General features: G+C 39.4%; 1 protein-coding gene across 2 annotated transcripts in view; it reads left to right on the top strand.

Moving 5' to 3' along the window:
- The window catches only part of UNC13C (unc-13 homolog C), a 405,344-nt gene that overhangs the window by 283,631 nt on the left and 102,967 nt on the right, over positions 1-18,746 (top strand). For both annotated transcript variants that reach the window (XM_048867013.2, XM_075133069.1), the window contains exons 19-21: positions 14,514-14,640; positions 16,916-17,012; positions 18,091-18,234. In XM_048867013.2, the coding sequence (XP_048722970.1) occupies positions 14,514-14,640; positions 16,916-17,012; positions 18,091-18,234 (368 nt within the window). The remainder of the gene's footprint in view (positions 1-14,513; positions 14,641-16,915; positions 17,013-18,090; positions 18,235-18,746) is intronic.

Raw genomic sequence — 18,746 nt, 5'->3', positions numbered from 1 at the left:
TCCCCCAAGGAGTTCAGCCACAAATCTAATTAATGCATTATTTTTTTAAAATGAGCATCATCAGCATGGACACGTCCTCTGGAATGGTTTCCAAAGCATGAAGGAGCACACGAATGTTTATCATATCTGACATGTAAATACCTTGCAACGCCGGCTACAAAAGTGCCATGCGAATGCCTGTTCTCACTTTCAGGTGACATTGTAAATAAGAAGCAGGCAGCAGTATCTCCCATAAGTGTAAACAAACATGTTTGTCTTAGCGATTGGCTGAACAAGAAGTAGGACTGAGTGGACTTGTAGCCTCTAAAGTTTTGTTTTTGAGTGCAGTTATGAAACAAAAAAACCTACATTTTTAAGTTATACTTTAACGATAAAGAGATTGTGCTACAGTACTTGTATGAGGTGAATTGAAAAACACTATTTCTTTTGTTTTTTACAGTGCAAATATTTGTAAAAATAATATAAAGTGAGCACTGTACACTTTGTATTCTGTGTTGTAATAGAAATCAATATATTTGAAAATGTAATAAAAATCCAAAAATATTTAATAAATTTCAATTGGTATTTGATTGTTTAACAATACGATTAATAGCAATTAATTTTTCTGAGTTAATCGCCTGAGTTAACTGCGATTAATCGACAGCCCTAATTTAGATGGCAGATTTTTCCCACAATTAATCCAAACTGAACTAGCTTATGCTCAGCCTTAGTCCAGATAGATCATTTCCGTTTTGACAAGCTACATCTATAGTATTCGCAAAAAGAAAAGGAGTACTTGTGGCACCTTAGAGACTAACCAATTTATTTGCGCATAAGCATCCGATGAAGTGAGCTGTAGCTCACGAAAGCTTATCCTCAAATAAACTGGTTAGTCTCTAAGGTGCCACAAGTACTCCTTTTCTTTTTGCGTATACAGACTAACACGGCTGCTACTCTGAAATCTATAGTGCTGTAGCATTTACTCAATGGACATTCCAATCAATACTTGTCCCCTAGCTGATTGTTATCAAAGTATATTAATTTGATATACATATCACATGTGCTTTGTCATTGTTATTCATCTCTGAAACTTTATTTTTGCATTTTAAAGGCTGGAGTTACAAGCAATTGGACAAATTTTATTTTTTTGTTTGATATTTATATATGTTTATACACATGAATTAAAGGAAAAATGTCTCTAGTCATCTTGGGAATTTATACAGAAAAATAACTGTTGTCGTGCTTTTTGTTCAAGAAGATTTGAAGTATTCTTTTGAACCAGACAGTTATGGGATCCTTCGTGCAATTAACTTGTGACTGGCTACTAAAGCAGTGGCTAGAATACTGTTGTGGAAAAATATCCTGGGTCTCAGTTTACCTAGATAATAGGGAAACAACAGAATATCAAATTGATTGCATAAAATCTTGTTTGGTTTTAAATCTCTGACTTATACAAAGGGTCTCAGAGTTTCAGTTTATATTCTAATTTTTATCAACTCAGGCATATCAAAAGCTATGCTGCCACTTAGTATTTGTTTAAAACTCCATTCTAAATAAATCAATTCCCTTAAAGTTAAAATAGAGGTGAGCTGAATTTTGCAGCAAATAGGGTTTTGTTCCAGTTTAGTAAACAGTTCATGTAATATTTCCTTTGTGTCATATGTCTCACTGAACAGAGCTGCTTAATAAGGCATTATTTCAGTGTCATAGCCCAAACACTTTCAACATATAAACTCATTAAGATCAGAACACTGACAGTTGTATTGCAATCTCTATTGGCTGCTGAAAAAACCCTAGACTCTTTCCTCAGCAAGCTAATACTGGAGAAATTATCACTTGATATATAACATATGGCATGCCATATCTGGGATCTCTCTGTCATGAATGTGCTTAAAGCAGCAAAAGAATCCTAAAAGCTCTTCCCACAGTACTCAAAAATCCTGTGGCCCAATTATCCGGTCAGTCTTGCTCATGCAACTCACACTAAAGTCAATGGGAGTGTTGTGCGCAGGACTAATGGGATGTTCAGACACCTATAATTTGTGCCTTTCATCCCGCTATGCTTAAAAGAATGGTGCAAACCTTTTCTTCCAGCTTGCAGTTTGGAGCCTGTACAATAGCTCAGACTTCCCCATTATCACATTAAACAGCCCAAGGAAGCATTTTGAAAATATTTCTGTATTCTTTATCTGTTATCAGTTCTGTGCATGCCATTGCTTGGGATTTTGGATGGGGTTTTTGGTGGGGTTGGGTAAGTAAGTGTGTATTTTTAAAAACCCAGTACAAATGGAAGTCATCCCAACCTTCTTCCAAAACTTCAATCGAACTATAGACCCAGCTGTCAGAGGAGCTGGGTATCCACAGCTCCCATTGATCTCAATTACAGTTTTGTCTGTTAAGTTCCTCTGAAAATCAGGCCCTTCTGGTAGACTTGATTGTTAGAATTGTCATTATCATTTGTATTGTGGTAGGGGCTAGGGTCCCTAATCAGAGAACTGAGCGCTGAGGGTACACACACAATGAAAAAACAGCCTCTGCCTCAAAGATCTTACAACCTATGTAAACTCCAATATGCCATAATACAGAATGCTGTGAACTGTGTTACATCTGCATTTCAGACAAGGTGCAGCAGTTCTTCTGCTGTGGCTGGAGGACAATGAATCCTTCCCCGGCTGCAGATTGGCAATGGTGCTGCTTTGCTGTCACTATTGCAATCCCCACTCTTTCTGCCGCCCCCTTTTTCAGAGCCCCTATTGTCTGATGGAGCTACATAGCAGTTCTACCAGCCCTTCCCCAACACCTCTCCTGATATGCTCCTATTCTGCCCATCAAACCCAACCACACAGGGAAACCAAAGAGTCCACGCATAGACCACCTGCAAGTGTTCCCCAAATCCTGCCACCTCCTCTATGCAGTGGAAGTGCCTGGTCTAGGCTCCTCAATGGCCATGGAGAATGGGGTGAAGTTTGCCCTGTTGGATTATTTGCCAAATACGTCACCATGCCCATGGTTGGGAGATCATGTAGTATACAGACTTAAATATATTAGTGCACTTGATGTGGCTTTTCTTTTTAAAAGATTCCCTCTCTTGTCTGGTTACAGGATGCTTCGGGAAGGGCTTTCCCCATCCTTCAATATATAGGAATCCTCTTGGAGGGTGTCTCCATTCCCTTTTGCATAGGAGAAGGTGTCTTTCAGGGAGTATTCATAGACCTCATCCTAATTGCAGCAAGTATGAGTACTGGGTTCACTGCCATGAGTCTGGAAGAAGAATGTAGACATTGGGACCTGACTACCAGGGAAGACCTCATCAATAGTGTGATGAGATACCATCCTCCAAAGTTCAGAAAGGGAGAGTTAACCAAAGCTCTAAAAAAAGTTCCTGGTTTGATTTGTGCCTCTTCTTTTACAGGGCAGAGCTTAGCCTAATTCGTCCACAATTGTATATAGTGCAAAGAGAAGAGTAAAATAACACATTTTATTATTTATTTATTATGATAAAATGCTCAACTTTAATTTTGCCTTTATCAGGATTGGATGGTTTGGTTTTTTTTTCTGTGGAGTAGAGAGGGAATTTATTACAGTGATAAAATGGCAGTGTGCAGGCTTAGATTGGCAACTGCATTATGTCCTGTGAACAGACAACAGCTCAGAAGCCACAAGGAGCAGGACCATTTTCTGCTTGATTGGTAAGGTCAGTTTCAGAGAACGTGGCCTTTTCAGTCACTCCACCGTTCGTTTAGGTTGTCAGGTTCAACCATGTAATTTGTTGCTGTTAGAACTGGATGAACATTGGGTGTGTAGGCTTGGAGAATGTTTGCCTAGGCTGAAGTTCAAATGAGGAGCTGCCACTTCTTGGGAGATTCTCGATATTTAAATACCTCATGGTAGATATCCTGTGGAAGGGGCATCTCAGCAGAATACTTTGGAAAAAAGATGATAGAAACAAATAATTTGATTTTCCCTTGACTCTTATTGTAGAAGGCCTTTGAAATGTGAACAAGGCAGAGCAGGAGTTTTATTGCACTTAGAGTAGAGCTTTACCTTTGAGTGGTTTTTTTTCTTAAGTTTCTAAAAGGCATTGTGATCCTAGAAAGAATTCTGATTCTTCCTTAAGCCTTCAATAAGCTAATTCTGAAATACATTATCAGCTACCCATAACTTCAGGATAACTGAGGTATATTGCGGATGAAATATTTAAAGATTTACTGTCTGCTTTTTGGTCTGTCACTGCTCCAACTCCTCAGCACAGTGTACACTTCTGGAGACATTTTGCTGTATGTTTCATGAAGGATTGCATTTCCTGGTCTCTGACTAAACACAAATGTGCCAGTGATGGACATCTCTGCTCTCCAGCATGAGAGATACAGTGTGACGTAAGTGGTGTGGTATAATATGGATAGGAAGGACACGGAAATTGGAAGAACCTGCCCCATTTTCTTAAAAGTGCAAGAAAAGATGTTAAAAATGCTCCAAAGATATTCTCTTTCTAACGAAGAACAGAAATTCATTTAAAAAAATCCTGAAGGGTCTCCATTATTCCTCTGCAGGGCCAGAGTCCTGAAAGGCAGGCGGAGGACATGCACCACCCAAGTGCTGATGCTTGGAGATGATATACTTTTGATCATAATGCCTCCTGGGAGCTAGGGGAGCATACAGAGCAGCAGGCTACAGGTGCAACCCCTGCTCCCTGCAGTGTCCTCCCTCCAGCATGAATCAAGCAGGAGAATAGCTTTACTTAGTCATGCGCCTTATGGGAACACTGCCTATCTTAGGGTTTCTTACATTGCTCACCATCACACTAGCCGCTGTTGTGCTCCCTTTTCCACTCATACTGGAATGGCCATAAATTGACTTATAGTATCTATAATGCCACTCTCTAGAGGTTGGCAGATGCCCTATAGTTAATAGTCTAGATTGTGGGGCTTAAGCCTTGGCCTCCAACAGAGGTGGGGTGCAGAGGAAGGTTCCAAGAGGTGGATTCTAATTTGTATCATCTGACAGTAGTTTCCAAGGGACAATATGTCAGCTGGGGATAGCCATAGTGCAGGGTTTTCCAGCCACCCTGCACTAATTGCTGCAGGGAGGGATGTATAGGAGTCAAGTATGCCATCTCTTTGCCCAGTGGGGACTCCCTTCACCCTTTCCTCGTGTACCTGTCCTTCACATCCAAAAGCTTGCTAGCTGATACACGGAGAGAAGAGGGTTTGGGACCTTCTCCAGGTAGCTAGCAGGAAGCAATGCCTGAAATTCCCAGTGAGAATGTGCCTGGCTCCTACTCAGGGGCTCAAGGAGGATGTCTCCTTGCACCTTTTTCCACTTTTTAGCACCCAGACAAGGCTCGTCACTGCTGAGCCCAAGGATTTAGTTATTTCCTTATGCTCATGATAATTTTAGTCCCAAATTAAATTGGCTCCAGCTGGCATCTCTTGTATAAATATTCAGCCATGTCTAAACATTGTTTCAGCTGTTGCAAAAGCTGCAAAAAGAAACTTGTACAACAGATGCTGCAAAATTCATCAAACTTGTAATTTTCAAAACAGTTGGTGTTTTTACCATTAAATCTGTGTCTCAGTTTTGCTTGAGAAATCACAACTCTCAGAGTAGTTTTATTGTTCATATTACAGTCCTTCCCTTGATTGAATGTACGAATATTATCACACAAGAATAGTGATACTTGAGCACATTTACAACCTCAATTATATAAGTATGCACCAAGCATGTGGGTGTTGCATTACTGTACTACTACCCTTTATTTTCATTGTGGTGCTATTTGCAAAGCCACTCAAAGTTTGTAAAGATAAATAGCAATGACAGCTCAGTCAAAAATTAGTGTCTGTGCCTTGAGTCACATAAAATCACAGTTTGTAAAATATGTCAAGGAGGCATTGTATTAACTTTGAAGCCATTAGTGCTCAATCAGAATCTGAAGGCAGAATGTGACATTTCAAAATATTTAGGTGGAAATGGGAAGGAAAAACTGAAACTTCGAAGTTAAAACTGAGCTATTCAGCAGATGGGATTTTTAAAAAAGCACTGCCACAGTTCAGGACATTAATAAAGCTACTGTAGCAATTTGAGCTTTTGTTACTCGGGTGACTGCTCTTTGGTTTCCAGCACTCTGTGTCTGGGCTGGAATCATGATTACAACATTAGCACTGAGTTTCTACGCAAGGACACAAGTGATCTCAGAAGGTCACTCTTAGGGCTGTTTGCTTGTGGATTGATAACGAGAAGACAATCATAAGCAGTGTGACTTATTTATCCAGTGGTGCTAGGGCTGTGCTGCAGGACATTGTATGGTCTTCTCCCTCCCCACCTCTGCACCCCGCGCTCCATTTAGAATTGTTGCTATCAGCAGTGGAACAATGCACAGAAAATAAATCAGTGAGCAACGAAATAGCAGAAAATACTGCGGGATTTTAAATGCATCGTCCCACGTTACTTGAATTTCTGTTGCCACTCAGTGTTGTCTCTTAATGTTATCAGCTATACCAGTTTGCTATAAACCAACAAAACAAAACAAAAGTTTAACCTATTGTCAATCTTATATAATTTCATACTATTTTATTGGGTGGAACGCAAAAAAAGATACATTTGAGGCTATATATGAGTTTAAATATTTTCAAGAAACTGATACCTTGGTTAACTTACTGGAACATATATCAACAGTAAACAACACTGATCAACAAACTGACAGATAATTTTAAATGGAGGAGCTGATCTAAAGAGCACTGAACGTTCTCCTTAATTGTGTATATTTTGAATGATCTCACAATGGAGATAGATAGCATTCACTGAATTCAAGGTTTTGTGGCTTTTCTCAAACTATTGCTTTGAGGGATCACAAACTATTGCAAATCATTTAATCCCATTGTTTTTCAACCAAAGGAAAGCCTGTTTTAGAACTCCTCTGCCCCCCCGCCTCCCCAAAATGGCTTTCACAAGGCCTTATTGTAGATGGACCTGCTAACAAAGTTTGGGTTAGGTTGCTTAACAGTTTCCACTGTAAGCCCTTGTTTTCAGTCATTTAGCTTAACTTTAATTGTTTGGTCTGAAATTATCCATGCTTGCTCTCTGCCTCAGGTTGAATTTTGTTTGGATGTTTCAGCAAAAATGTTTCAGCTGTTTACAACAACAAGGTTAGGTAGTGGTAGCCTAGGTGTTGCTCTAATTTGCACCAGCTGGCTGAGGTCTCCAATCTGGGATCATCAGAGCAAAATGTTCTCCAGTCAGCATGCACCAATGGCTGCAGGGAGGGAGCTATAGGAGCCAGGTATACCAGCACTATGCCCAGTGGGCACTCCCCCACTCCAGGAGAATTCCCAGCAGGGATGTGAGCAAAATAAGGCAGATAATCTGCCCCAAAATGTTGTATATGGCCACTTGACCTTTTTGAAATACCGTGTTTGGCCTGCAAGCTGAAAAGCTGGGTTACCTGGGGATTGAGTTACCTGGGGATAATGTGCCATTAGCTCTAATGGGAAGTGGGCATGTCACCCTTACACATCTCAGTGAACAAATAAATTGCTTGGTAGATACACTGTACTACTAGGAACATTTCATAGCACTTGCAAAACAAAAAGGTGATTAGCATTAGGCTTCCACTGCTGGAGACCCCATTTGTCTTGACTCAAAAATGAAATGAACGTGATATTCCTAATGATGAACATGGCTGCAAATAAAAAACACTGCAGTTGGCAGGTTTAGTTCAAGACTGGCTCAGTGTTATACGAGAGGATATTACAGAGCAGGATTGAGCTATATTGGAAGGAATTATACTGTGCAACTATTATGACATCTATCTTCATCATGGCTGGCTTGTGGGCCCCCAGCTCTCAGTCTCTCACTTTTATCGTAGCATATACTGTGGACACTGACATAAAATAGTCATGTTGGGAAGCCCTGGGAAGTGACTTCATATCTGGACGTGTGATAGTATTTAGGCTGCCTGACTGTTAATGTGCTACTGTATGTAACTTAACTACAAGTCATATCTTGTGATGTTGGTGTACAATGTATCCTCTAAGGTTAAAAAATAGAGAAAAAGAATTTCAATTATTCAAAAGTGATCTGTTGTACCTATTCCTAATGCACTGTATTTTAGGTCTGAATTTCAATAACTAAATATAAATGAAAGGTATTACAAAGATTGTCTGGAGTTAGAAAAAGCTCATTTCTAATTCTAGAACAAAAATCTGTATGACTTGTGTATCACTACAAACTTTAAGTAGTGTTTTGAGTGAATGAGCCATCAAATACACAAAACTTTAATGAGAACATTGGTATTAGATTCAGAAATGTCTCTTTGTATTCCTGTATTTTGGGAATAGAGTATGGGTTTTGTGTAGAATCTTTGATAAGGATTTAAACATTGCTGGTAGTGTAGAAACTTTGTCAGCAATTAAGGCAACCATAATATGCTGACGACTAGTTTTGCCCAGTAGAACTCTACTGACAAGGTGCTCCATCATCCAGAATATTACGTTGAAGACAAAGCATAAAGGACGGTCTCACTAGCACTTTGGGGGAAATTTCTCACCATTGCTGCACAAGTTGAGAGCAGTGGTGGGAGTACTAGGGTAGACAAGAATGGATGTTTTTATTTCACTGGCATCCAGAGCTGCTGTGATCAGAATAGGTGACACTGTGGGGAAAACACCTGTGCTGTATCTATACAAACGTTTCCGCCATTACTTATGCTGACGATGGTGGCAGCTTTCCAGTGAAATTCTAGTAGGGTTTAGATTTCTGGACTTGGAGGGTCAGTTTACATCGGCACCCATATTTTTGTATAAGCATTCAAATGTTGATGAGCATGCAAGTGTCTCTGAACAGCTGGACTGCCAAATCATAATAATCAATTATTATAACTATCCCTTGTTTCTACAGGGTCAGATGGTAGGTGTGCTTGGCTCTTTACAGACAAAGTAAAGAGGATAGGTCCCTGCTCTGAGTAGTTTGTAAATCCAAGAACTGCATTGTGCCAGATGGACACAGCCCTATCTTTAGGGGACTCTGCCGAGGTGCTCCACCACAATTAGAACTCAGAGAAGTATCATGCAAAATATACTCCATGGTGCCCTGAGATAGGGTGTAATCTGCATCATCTTTAAGAATGGCACAGCCTCCTCCTGTGTACCAGGCCTGCTAAGTAGGCTGGGCACAGCATAAAGAGGCCATAACCCCACCTTTCCCTGTCTCCTTTTGGGCAATGTTCATCTTTGGCATACACAGAGGGAGTCTCAGCACTCTTGCACAGGGTCTGTGATTGTCTCTGGACTCTCTGCAGCTCTCTAGACTCTACATAAAGCCTTCTCCCACACATTGTATACTAGAGACAATCCAACCCTAAATTGGACATGCTGCAGCCTTAACATAGGCAAACAGAAGGATTAGGGACAATTAAATTAGCACAACACCTGTCAGGAGATTAATTGCTTGTGTAATGTATACATGGTGCTCGTTCCCCTTTTATTTTAATTAAGTTGTCTGAGAAATAGGGAGCAGCAGGAAAGTTTTTGGTTGGGGGATAAACACAGTTGCATGGCACATGGGCTCAGGGAGTTCATTTCCATACCCAGGTGGCAGTGTGAGAGAATACACAGGCAAGCAGAGTAGTGGGAGACAAAAGGCCTTGACATTGAAGACAAAAGGCAAGGAGTTGGAACGTATGAGATGTACTGCCACTGAGAGGCCTTTATCCCACCCAACCTTCCTTTAGCAGGCCTGCAAAAGACCCCAATTCTCCTCAAGGTCTCCTGGCCTCTTCCACCTTCTTCCTCCCCCAAACTATCTGCCTATCCTGACCAGATTCACAAGAGGCCCAACAGACTGTGCTGACTTCCAGTCTGTCTTAATCGAATCTAAGCAGTATTCTACTTAAAGTGATGTGATGCCTCTGTGTTAGCAGCTACATCTTCAGTTCTTTGATAGGTACAATAGATGTACTCAGGCATTAACTGAAATTCATTACAGTATAATTCTCATATAATAATTCACTGTGTGCATTTTGCAATCGGTTTTTGATATCTCACATGGTACTTATTGAAACTGCCCAAGGTTCTAGGGCTAAAATAGAAACAAACATCTTAATTTGGACTCTGTATTCTCCTGATTGTTTTTTTTTTTCTTCTAGCAAAAAATAGATTTGTAAAATAGCTCAGCATTTCTCCTGGTTTTTTTCTGCTTTTATTATGTTAACTTAGAACCTGAGACTCAAGCTACTGTACAGTTAATAGAAGAGAGTTTAATTAGGTTACTTAACAGAAGTCACCATTGGAGCAAACAGTAGTGAGATGAAAAAATAAGCTCTCCACTGTAACTGTTTATAATTGAAATGGTGCAGTGGACGCTTTTATACACATAGGACCCAATCAAATAATTTGCAAAGAAAACTACTTTAATTGTATTTTAGAAGCTTATCTATTAATTTTGACATGGCAAGAATGTTTTTGGTGCATTATTCCTTTATGAACAGACGAAGCTGAATAAAGTTTTTGTATATTTTTCAAGACATAAGGTAGCTTTAAAGTATTTTAATAACTGGAGATTTATTTTCTACCTAAGGGACTGTCTGTTGGTTGTATATGGAAAAATGAGCCTAGATCTTGAAGTTTGTTGAAGTTTAGATCTAGGACCAGATTTACAAAGGTATTTAGGTACCAAAGATCAAAATAGGTTTCAATGGCAGGTGCCTAAGTATTGTGTACAAAGCAGGTTATGTATCTATTTGCATTTGAAATGCCTAAATACCTTTCTAAATTGGACCCCTAGTCTGAAACTTTACTGCCATTACTCTATAATGGGCTCAATTAACACCCTGGACCTACACACACAAATGTTGTGGAAGTTTGGATCCACGTCCATGCTTTTTGACTTGGACCCATTTCTGTTTGTATCTAATCACAGTAACAAAGATTGGTGAGTATGGAACAGCTGACCATCTGTTGGTATAATTTCAAGAGAAGGAGAGGCAGGGCATCTCTGGGACTCACTTCCCTTCAGTGTATGCCAGTGTGTTTATTTGGCATCTGTAGGGCCCTACCAAATTCATGGCCATGAAAAACACATCACGGGCTGTGAAATCTGGTCTCTCCCCATGAAATCTGCTCCTTTGTCTGCTTTTACCTTACACTATACAGATTTCAGGGCAGGGACCAATGTTTCTCAAATTGGGGGTCCTGACCCAAAAGGGAGTTGCAGGGGGGTGGCAAGGTTATTGTAGGGGGATTGCAGTATTGCCACTCTAACTTCTGCATTGACTTCAGAGCTGGGTGGCCAGAGAGTGGCAGCTGTTGGCCGGGTGCCCAGCTCTAAAGGCAGCGCCCCATCAACAGCAGTGCAGAACTAAGGGTGGTAATGCCATGCCATGCCATGCCACCCGTATTTCTGCTCTGCTGCTGCTGCAGCAGTACCACGACCCCCGCCCCACAATAACCTTGTGGACCGCCTCCCCCTCCCCACACATGCAAATCCTTTTTGGATTACAATTACACCACCATGAAATTTCAGATTTAAATAGCTGAAATCATGACATTTTATTATTTTTAAACTCCTATAACCGTAAAATTGACGAAAATGGACCGTGAATTTGTTAGGGCCCTAGGCATCTGTCCTGCTGAATCTGAAGACTTTCTTTCCTTTGACTGTTTTATTGCATATTGCGAGATGAGCTCCTGGTGATTTCTACTGTTCCATTTCCAGCGTTCATTGAGCCAATGATGCCTTTTAAAAACTGAGATACATTTTTAAATTGTTTTCTTAGTGCAAAGATGTGTCAGTGAGTTTCCTCAGGGAACTTTGGGAACATACAAGAAAAGGTGGAGTGAGTTCTCTTCACAAATAGTTTTTAGATAACATAATTTTTATGAAGCATTTTTATCCTTGTGGTAAAATATTCGTAGCACTGAAGGTTAGGCTTATTTACATTCCAGAGATGAAATTGTATACAAAATTATTATGCAGCAGTTCAAGGAACTAATTAAATGTTTTATTTTGTAAATTTAATGAGAGATTTGAATTTTAGTTGTCAAAATTAAATATGCAGTAGATATGGCTACTAAATAAATGTTAAAGAATCATTTAAACTCTACTGGACTGTGTGAAACCAACACTTACGTTCTCATCAATTTTGCTTATCATGGTTGGGTTAGTATAAGCACTGAAATCATAGTAACAGTTAAGAGTCTGTGTTTGACTCTGTCTTTGCAATTCGTCAAATGAAACATTTTTTAGTTTGTTTTATTTTCATCTTTAAAGTGTTGGCTGGGTAACTGTATGGAGGGACGTTAATATGAAGTCAAGTCACACACAAAAATCTCTCTCTCTCTGGCCTGTTTTAAAAAAATCAAACTCTAAGGTTTTCTACATTTTTGCAGTGGCAAAGAAGTAGAGCAAAAATAGGGAACTGTCTGGATAACTAGATGATTTGTAACTGCTAGTGGCTCACTCTGCTATGGGTGGTAGTCTAGGACAGCAAAATACGATTGACAGAAAACTGTGGGCTGGTAGGCACAGAGATTTGCTAGTTTGCCTGAGGCAACAGAACACAGGTACTAGCTTTGGATATTATGCAATTGCAGAGTTTATTTTTAAAGGAAATTTGTACATGCTTTATTCATAAAAAGGAACTTGTCCTTCCTTTAATAACTACAGCTTGACAGTATTTTACATGAAATCCATCATGAAGTGTATCAGTAATGATCTTAAGCTCGTACCCATTCCTTGGAATGGAAACATTTTGACAATATACGAAGTTGCCATAAGCTAATTGTTCATTCTCTGACTCCTTGTTTGATGGCACAGTCCTTCAGTGCACAGCTGGTGGGAGGTGAAGGAATGCATTTCATGGTTCCTTCATCCACAGTAAAAAGTTTCACATCCCCCCCACACCTGGTGTTCTCTTGCATTCCCTTGTTGTTTAGGTGGACCACACATTAGCATTATTACTAAAGTGGATTGCCTTCAAAATAGATTTTACATATGTCTAAAGTTAGGATTATTACAGTTTTTGCAACTATCAAGTAGTGACATTCTCAGGTGTTGGAAGTAGAGCTGGGTAAATTTTTTTTTTTACAGTAAAAATGCAGTTTCAGGTGAACCAAAACATTTCACAAGTTTGCATCCATTTCACTTAATTGTTTCAGTCTAAACATTTGGAATTTTCTGTTTGAAACCACTTTTCATTTAGAACTTTCCTTCAATTTTATTTTAAAAAATTTTTAATGAAAAAGCTTCAAAATCTAAGTGAAACTTTTTGATTTACCTGAAACGGTGGAAGGAGGGGGAGGTGTTCGAATTTTTGAAACTTCCAAAATATCTGTAGACAGAGGCCCTTTATTCCAAAATCTGAATACAGAGTTGGAATGTGGTTTAAAAAAAATAGAAAATGGCCACATGCAAAGCCTGCTTGCTGGGCCCAGGTGTAAGGTGATCCCTGGAAAGGCACAACTTTACCTGTGCTTTTCATGAAATTGAAATGCTGTAAGTAAATGGAGTTTACAAGCAACAGTGTCCCCATTCCACTCCCCTACTGTAATATAATTTCTGCACAACTGAGATACTGACAAAAATTGCTACCAGAGTCAAATACATCTTCTAGCTGTTCTGTGTATTGGGAGAAACTTCCCTCTCTTACATCCCTGGATAGGAATATTTAGGCAGGTGGAGGCACCAAATTTTAAATAATAACACTATCAAAATGGCTCTTCAATTGGTGGTGCAGAGGATGAAAAAAATCAAATATATTAAGAGTTGTGGGGGTGTCTTCTTCTTCCCACTACCCCTCTCTCCTGCTGGTAATAGCTCATCTTAAGTGATCACTCTCCTTACAGTGAGTATGGTAACACCCATTTTGTCATGTTCTGTGTGTATATAAATCTCTTCACTGTATTTTCCACTGAATGCATCCGATGAAGTGAGCTGTAGCTCACAAAAGCTTATGCTCAAATAAATCGGTTAGTCTCTAAGGTGCCACAAGTACTCCTTTTTAAGTACACACCATAAGTGCAATCTGTTTAGAGCTACAGTAGTCACTTCTTCAGACTTTTCCAATAGTTATGGCTAGCTATTATTTTCATTTGTTTACCTCATGGCTATATGTTTATTTTTTGTCTATCTTCTTTTCCAGTGCACTTCATACCACTCTAAGAGGAATCAGAATAAGGGAAGAGAGTTTGATATATACACTATTAGAATATTCTCCTTCTTTTATTGAATCTTCATTCTTCACTTTTGCAAGACACTACAGCATTCTGCTTACTCTGTGAAAGTATTCTCTTTACTTCACAAATAGGGGGGCTTCAAAATGTTTTACATAATTTGTGGCCTGACATTTTCCAGGGATGCTGAGAAGCCACAGTTGAAACTATGGGTGCTGAGTTTGTCTGAGAAATTAGACCACTTGCCCTCAGATGCAAGTACTGTATAATTTATTTCACTAGTGCTAGTAACGTTAGAAAGTGCATTGAGACACAAGAATGTTATTTACAATCAGAAGTTTATGAAATGTTTTTATTTTCTCTATTCTATAGAACATGAAAAGCAGCGGTTATGCAAGAGCACAGATTATATGAATTTGCACTTCAAAGTGAAATGGTTTTATAATGAGTATGTGCGAGAACTCCCTGCCTTCCAGGAAGCAGTGCCCGAGTATTCTCTGTAAGTAGTGGGGAGAATTTCCCCTGAGTTTGTGCTCTGCTTGTTAAGTTTTATTTTCTTTAAATATTTATCCATTATAACACTAAAAGCAGAGTGCATTTAAGCTAAGCAGCACTAATAACCCTTTCTTTATACTCTGCACACATTTTCCCCTTAATTCTTTATTCCCAAAAATAAGTTATACCAGATATTTTAAAAATTGTTAACCATTTCAGGTTAATGTGTTTATTCAACAATAGTATTTAATAGAAGGGTTTCACAAATGGCAAAATCCTAAGGCCAGAGGATGGCAGAAAATGTGGGTATGGCAACAGTATTAGCTATTTGTCATTATAGTCATTTCTTTCCAAAACCTGGAGTAAGGTACAGTACTAATGGGCAATAAGAGCAATGAAAGGTTTTATTCCATATGACTAATTTTCTTCTGCTGCTTCTCTTTTCTTCTCTCTTGCTGCAGTTAATTCACATTTTTGGTCCTATGTCTTCTGATTTTTAGAATTCCAATAACTTGCCTCAGAAAGTTTGGGGTCTGTCATTGGTTTCCATAGACCATAAATCCAACCCGGCAAATAAAATATACCACAGCTGAGGTTTTACCAAAGTAAAACTACCTCCAGCTCATCCCATTATTAGTAAGAATCCAAACGTATGCTAAGAAAACAAAAAACCAGTGGAATCATTCTTGATAAAAGACACTTTCTAATTATCAGACAATAGAAGCTCACACACACATGCACCTTGATCTGTGCATGATGTCCCCAATCCTACTTGGTTGGGGAGGAAACAGAGGAGAAATAGATCATCCTCCTCCAGCCCCATAGAGATTCCTTAGAAAAGATAATACAGCCTCTTTATCTTTGCTATTGAGAGCCCCCATTGCAAGGACTTTAGGGGCAGCCACAGCCTGAAAGCTCCCTTAGTAGTATGATTCAAAATGCTTCCAGGATGAAGGGCTCACCCAGGGCTAGAACTGTTTGCCTCCTACACTTCCCCGAGGAGCTACATGGTGATCCACAGGGTTTCTAGGGAGATCTCATGGCCAATTCTGTGGGATTGAGAAACTCCCAATAAATTGATAAGAAAGGAACTCTAGGAGAGAACCTTTAAAGCTGTCTTTGCTCAGAATTCCTTTCTATACTTTCAACTGTGGGAGGGGATTATGGGGCCCCATATGTTTATATACATATTCATAGAATCATAGAAGATTAGGAAGAGACCTCAGGAGGTCATCTAGTCCAATCCCCTGCTCAAAGAAGGACCAAGCCCAACTAAATCATCCCAGCCAGTGCTTTGTCAAGCCAGGCCTTAAAAACCTCTAAAGATGGAGATTCCACCACCTCCCTAGGTAACCCATTCCAGTGCTTCACCACCCTCCTAGTGAAATAGTTTTTCCTAATATCCAACCTAGACCTCCCCCACTGCAACTTGAGACCATTGCTTCTTGTTCTGTCATCTGCCACCCCTGGGAACAGTCTAGATCCATCCTCTTTGGAACTCCCTTTCAGGTAGTTGAAAGCAGCTATCAAATCCCCCCTCAGTCTTCTCTTCTACAGACTAAATAAGCCCAGTTCCCTCATCCTCTCCTCGTAAGTCATGTGCCCCAACCCCCGAATCATTTTCGTTGCCCTCCGCTGGACTCTCTCCAATTTGTCCAAATCCTCTCTGTAGTGGGGGGTCCAAAACGGGACACAATACTCCAGGTGTGGCCTCACCAGTGCCGAATAGAGGGAAATAATCACTTCCCTCGATCTGCTGGCAATGCTCCTACTAATGCAGCCCATATGCTGGTTCTCTAGATATACACAAATTTGATATTTATTTTAATGTTACTGACTAAGGGGCAAGCCCTTCTCCACAAAAGGCACATACAACTCCCATTTATAGCAATTAATGTTTTAGCAGAATTAATGCTTATGATGTGAAAGCAGTTAAATAACAAATTGTAATGCTATTTGATAATTAAAATTGGCCAAAATAAAAGGATCATATTTGCAACTCTAATACTGAGTGTGACATCTTTCAAAACTCCATTTTTGCAGATGCCAAAACTGAGTTTATACATGCAAATCCAGAGCATACCATATGCAATAATGTATGAATGAAACAATTATGAGGACAGTTTAGAAGTCAGATCAAAATCCAAATGGTTGATATTATATATAATCACAATATTAAAGTCCCTTAATGTCATAAAAGAGCAATAACTCTATGTATATTCCAGAATAAAATGAATATTTTAAGGCAAACATGAAACATCAATGGTTGTAATTTTTAGATGGTTTGAGCCTTTTGTCATTCAATGGTTGGATGAAAATGAAGATGTCTCAATGGAGTTTCTTCATGGAGCACTGGAAAGAGACAAAAAAGATGGAGTAAGTCCTTTTTATAAAAAATTGTATTACTGCAGGAAAGAGATTTGGTATTACAATGTCCCTACAGTATAGGCACTCCTTATGCTGTGTCCTTATTAGATATCACACGTTATGCAGAGTCATTACTGGCCAGTACTTACCCTTCAATGCTCACCCTATGGCCAGGTTCCAACTCCTGAATGATTTTTTACCTACCTAAGTGCCACTTCCAATTGCAGTTGTAGAACTTAGTTGCTTGCCCTAGACTAGTGCTTAGTGCTGCTTTGCACTGTCCAGCAGCTGCTACGTTTAATCTGTGAGGTGTCAGGCCTTCAGAGGTTCCTTTCTATAGTTTCTGCATTGGTTTATACAGACCTTTCAGCTGAGCACCCGTTTGGATGAATATTTTTATAGGAAAATATCTTTATCGCATGTTTATTCATGCAGTGCAAGGATACAAATATCACTACAGCAATGCCATATTGCTATAGTAAAAGCATTCTCCAGCTAGGAGGGGGAGTATCTAAAGTTATTAAATTCAAGTCTCATTTGCTGCAAGCGACACTCCATAAGATTATATTGCTGTCAGACCAAAAACACCATGGGTAAAATCCTGGCCCTGTTGAAGCCAATTGGAGTGTTGCTGTTGACGTCAGTGGAACCAGGATACCATGCCACATATTTTGTGCAGAGATTCAGATACTCGTGGCACAGCTCCAAAGAAGGCTAAATATTTATGTCCTGGTCCTGAAATGCAGCCCTGTAGCACAGATTCTTTGGAGTGTTAATGAAGCCAATGAGACTCCATACAGGTATAAGTATCTACACTAGCAGATCCCAGTGCAGGACTATTGCTGAAGTTTGTAAAGCTTCATTCTGTTCCCAGAAGAGCACAAAAGAACACATCAAATTACTGTCTGTGTTACAGCCCTTAAAAGTGAAAGCAATTTTTTTAAAATTTTCATTTTCTGGCTCTAGGATGGCTTTAGAAGTGTTAGAAATTCAATGAATACTGTTGTATTGTCAGAACATGGATCTGCAAATGTTAACTCATTTTAATGGGTTTTTTTGTTCCCTCCCCCTCTTTATTCTCCTTTAGTTCCAGCGAACATCAGATCATGCCCTTTTCTCTTGTTCTGTGGTAGATGTCTTCACACAACTCAATCAAAGCTTCGAGATTATCAGGAAACTGGAGTGTCCTAATCCTGAAGCACTGTCTCATTTAATGAGAAGATTTGCGAAGGTAGATTAAAATCAATGCATCTTGACCACGTTTCAGAGAAAGCGATGTTCTATTGTCATTGTGCTTAAAAACATTCTAATGTTATTTAGAACCCATATTCCCTGTTGCAGACCAGGAGCCTTAGAGAAGTTATTTTGTTTTTATTCTTGGGAAATGACCAGTTTATTTTCTCTTAATTGATCACCCAGTTTGAGGAACTCTAATCTCCTCTGGACTTCAAGTTATAATAGAACTAGATATAAGCATATGTTACCAAATGTCTTGACAACTTTGGTGTTCTTGTTAATCATTGAATCACTACTTAGATTTCAGAGGGATTCATCAGTGAAACATATAGTGATCTGTCAGGTCTGTGAGATGACTGGAAGAAATCTGGAGCCTTACTTCTGCATAGTTTTGGCACCAAAGCATTGTTGGTTGAAGCCCCTCCAGAGTTTGTTTGTTTTGTTTCTTGCTCTGCCACCTCACCGGCATGTTGGTCCTGCTGATGGATAGTTTGTTCTGTTAGGCTG

The sequence above is a fragment of the Caretta caretta genome, chromosome 10, assembly GCF_965140235.1.
Source record: "Caretta caretta isolate rCarCar2 chromosome 10, rCarCar1.hap1, whole genome shotgun sequence".
NCBI classification, from domain to species: Eukaryota; Metazoa; Chordata; order Testudines; family Cheloniidae; genus Caretta; species Caretta caretta.
This window is presented reverse-complemented; position numbering and strand designations above follow the sequence as displayed.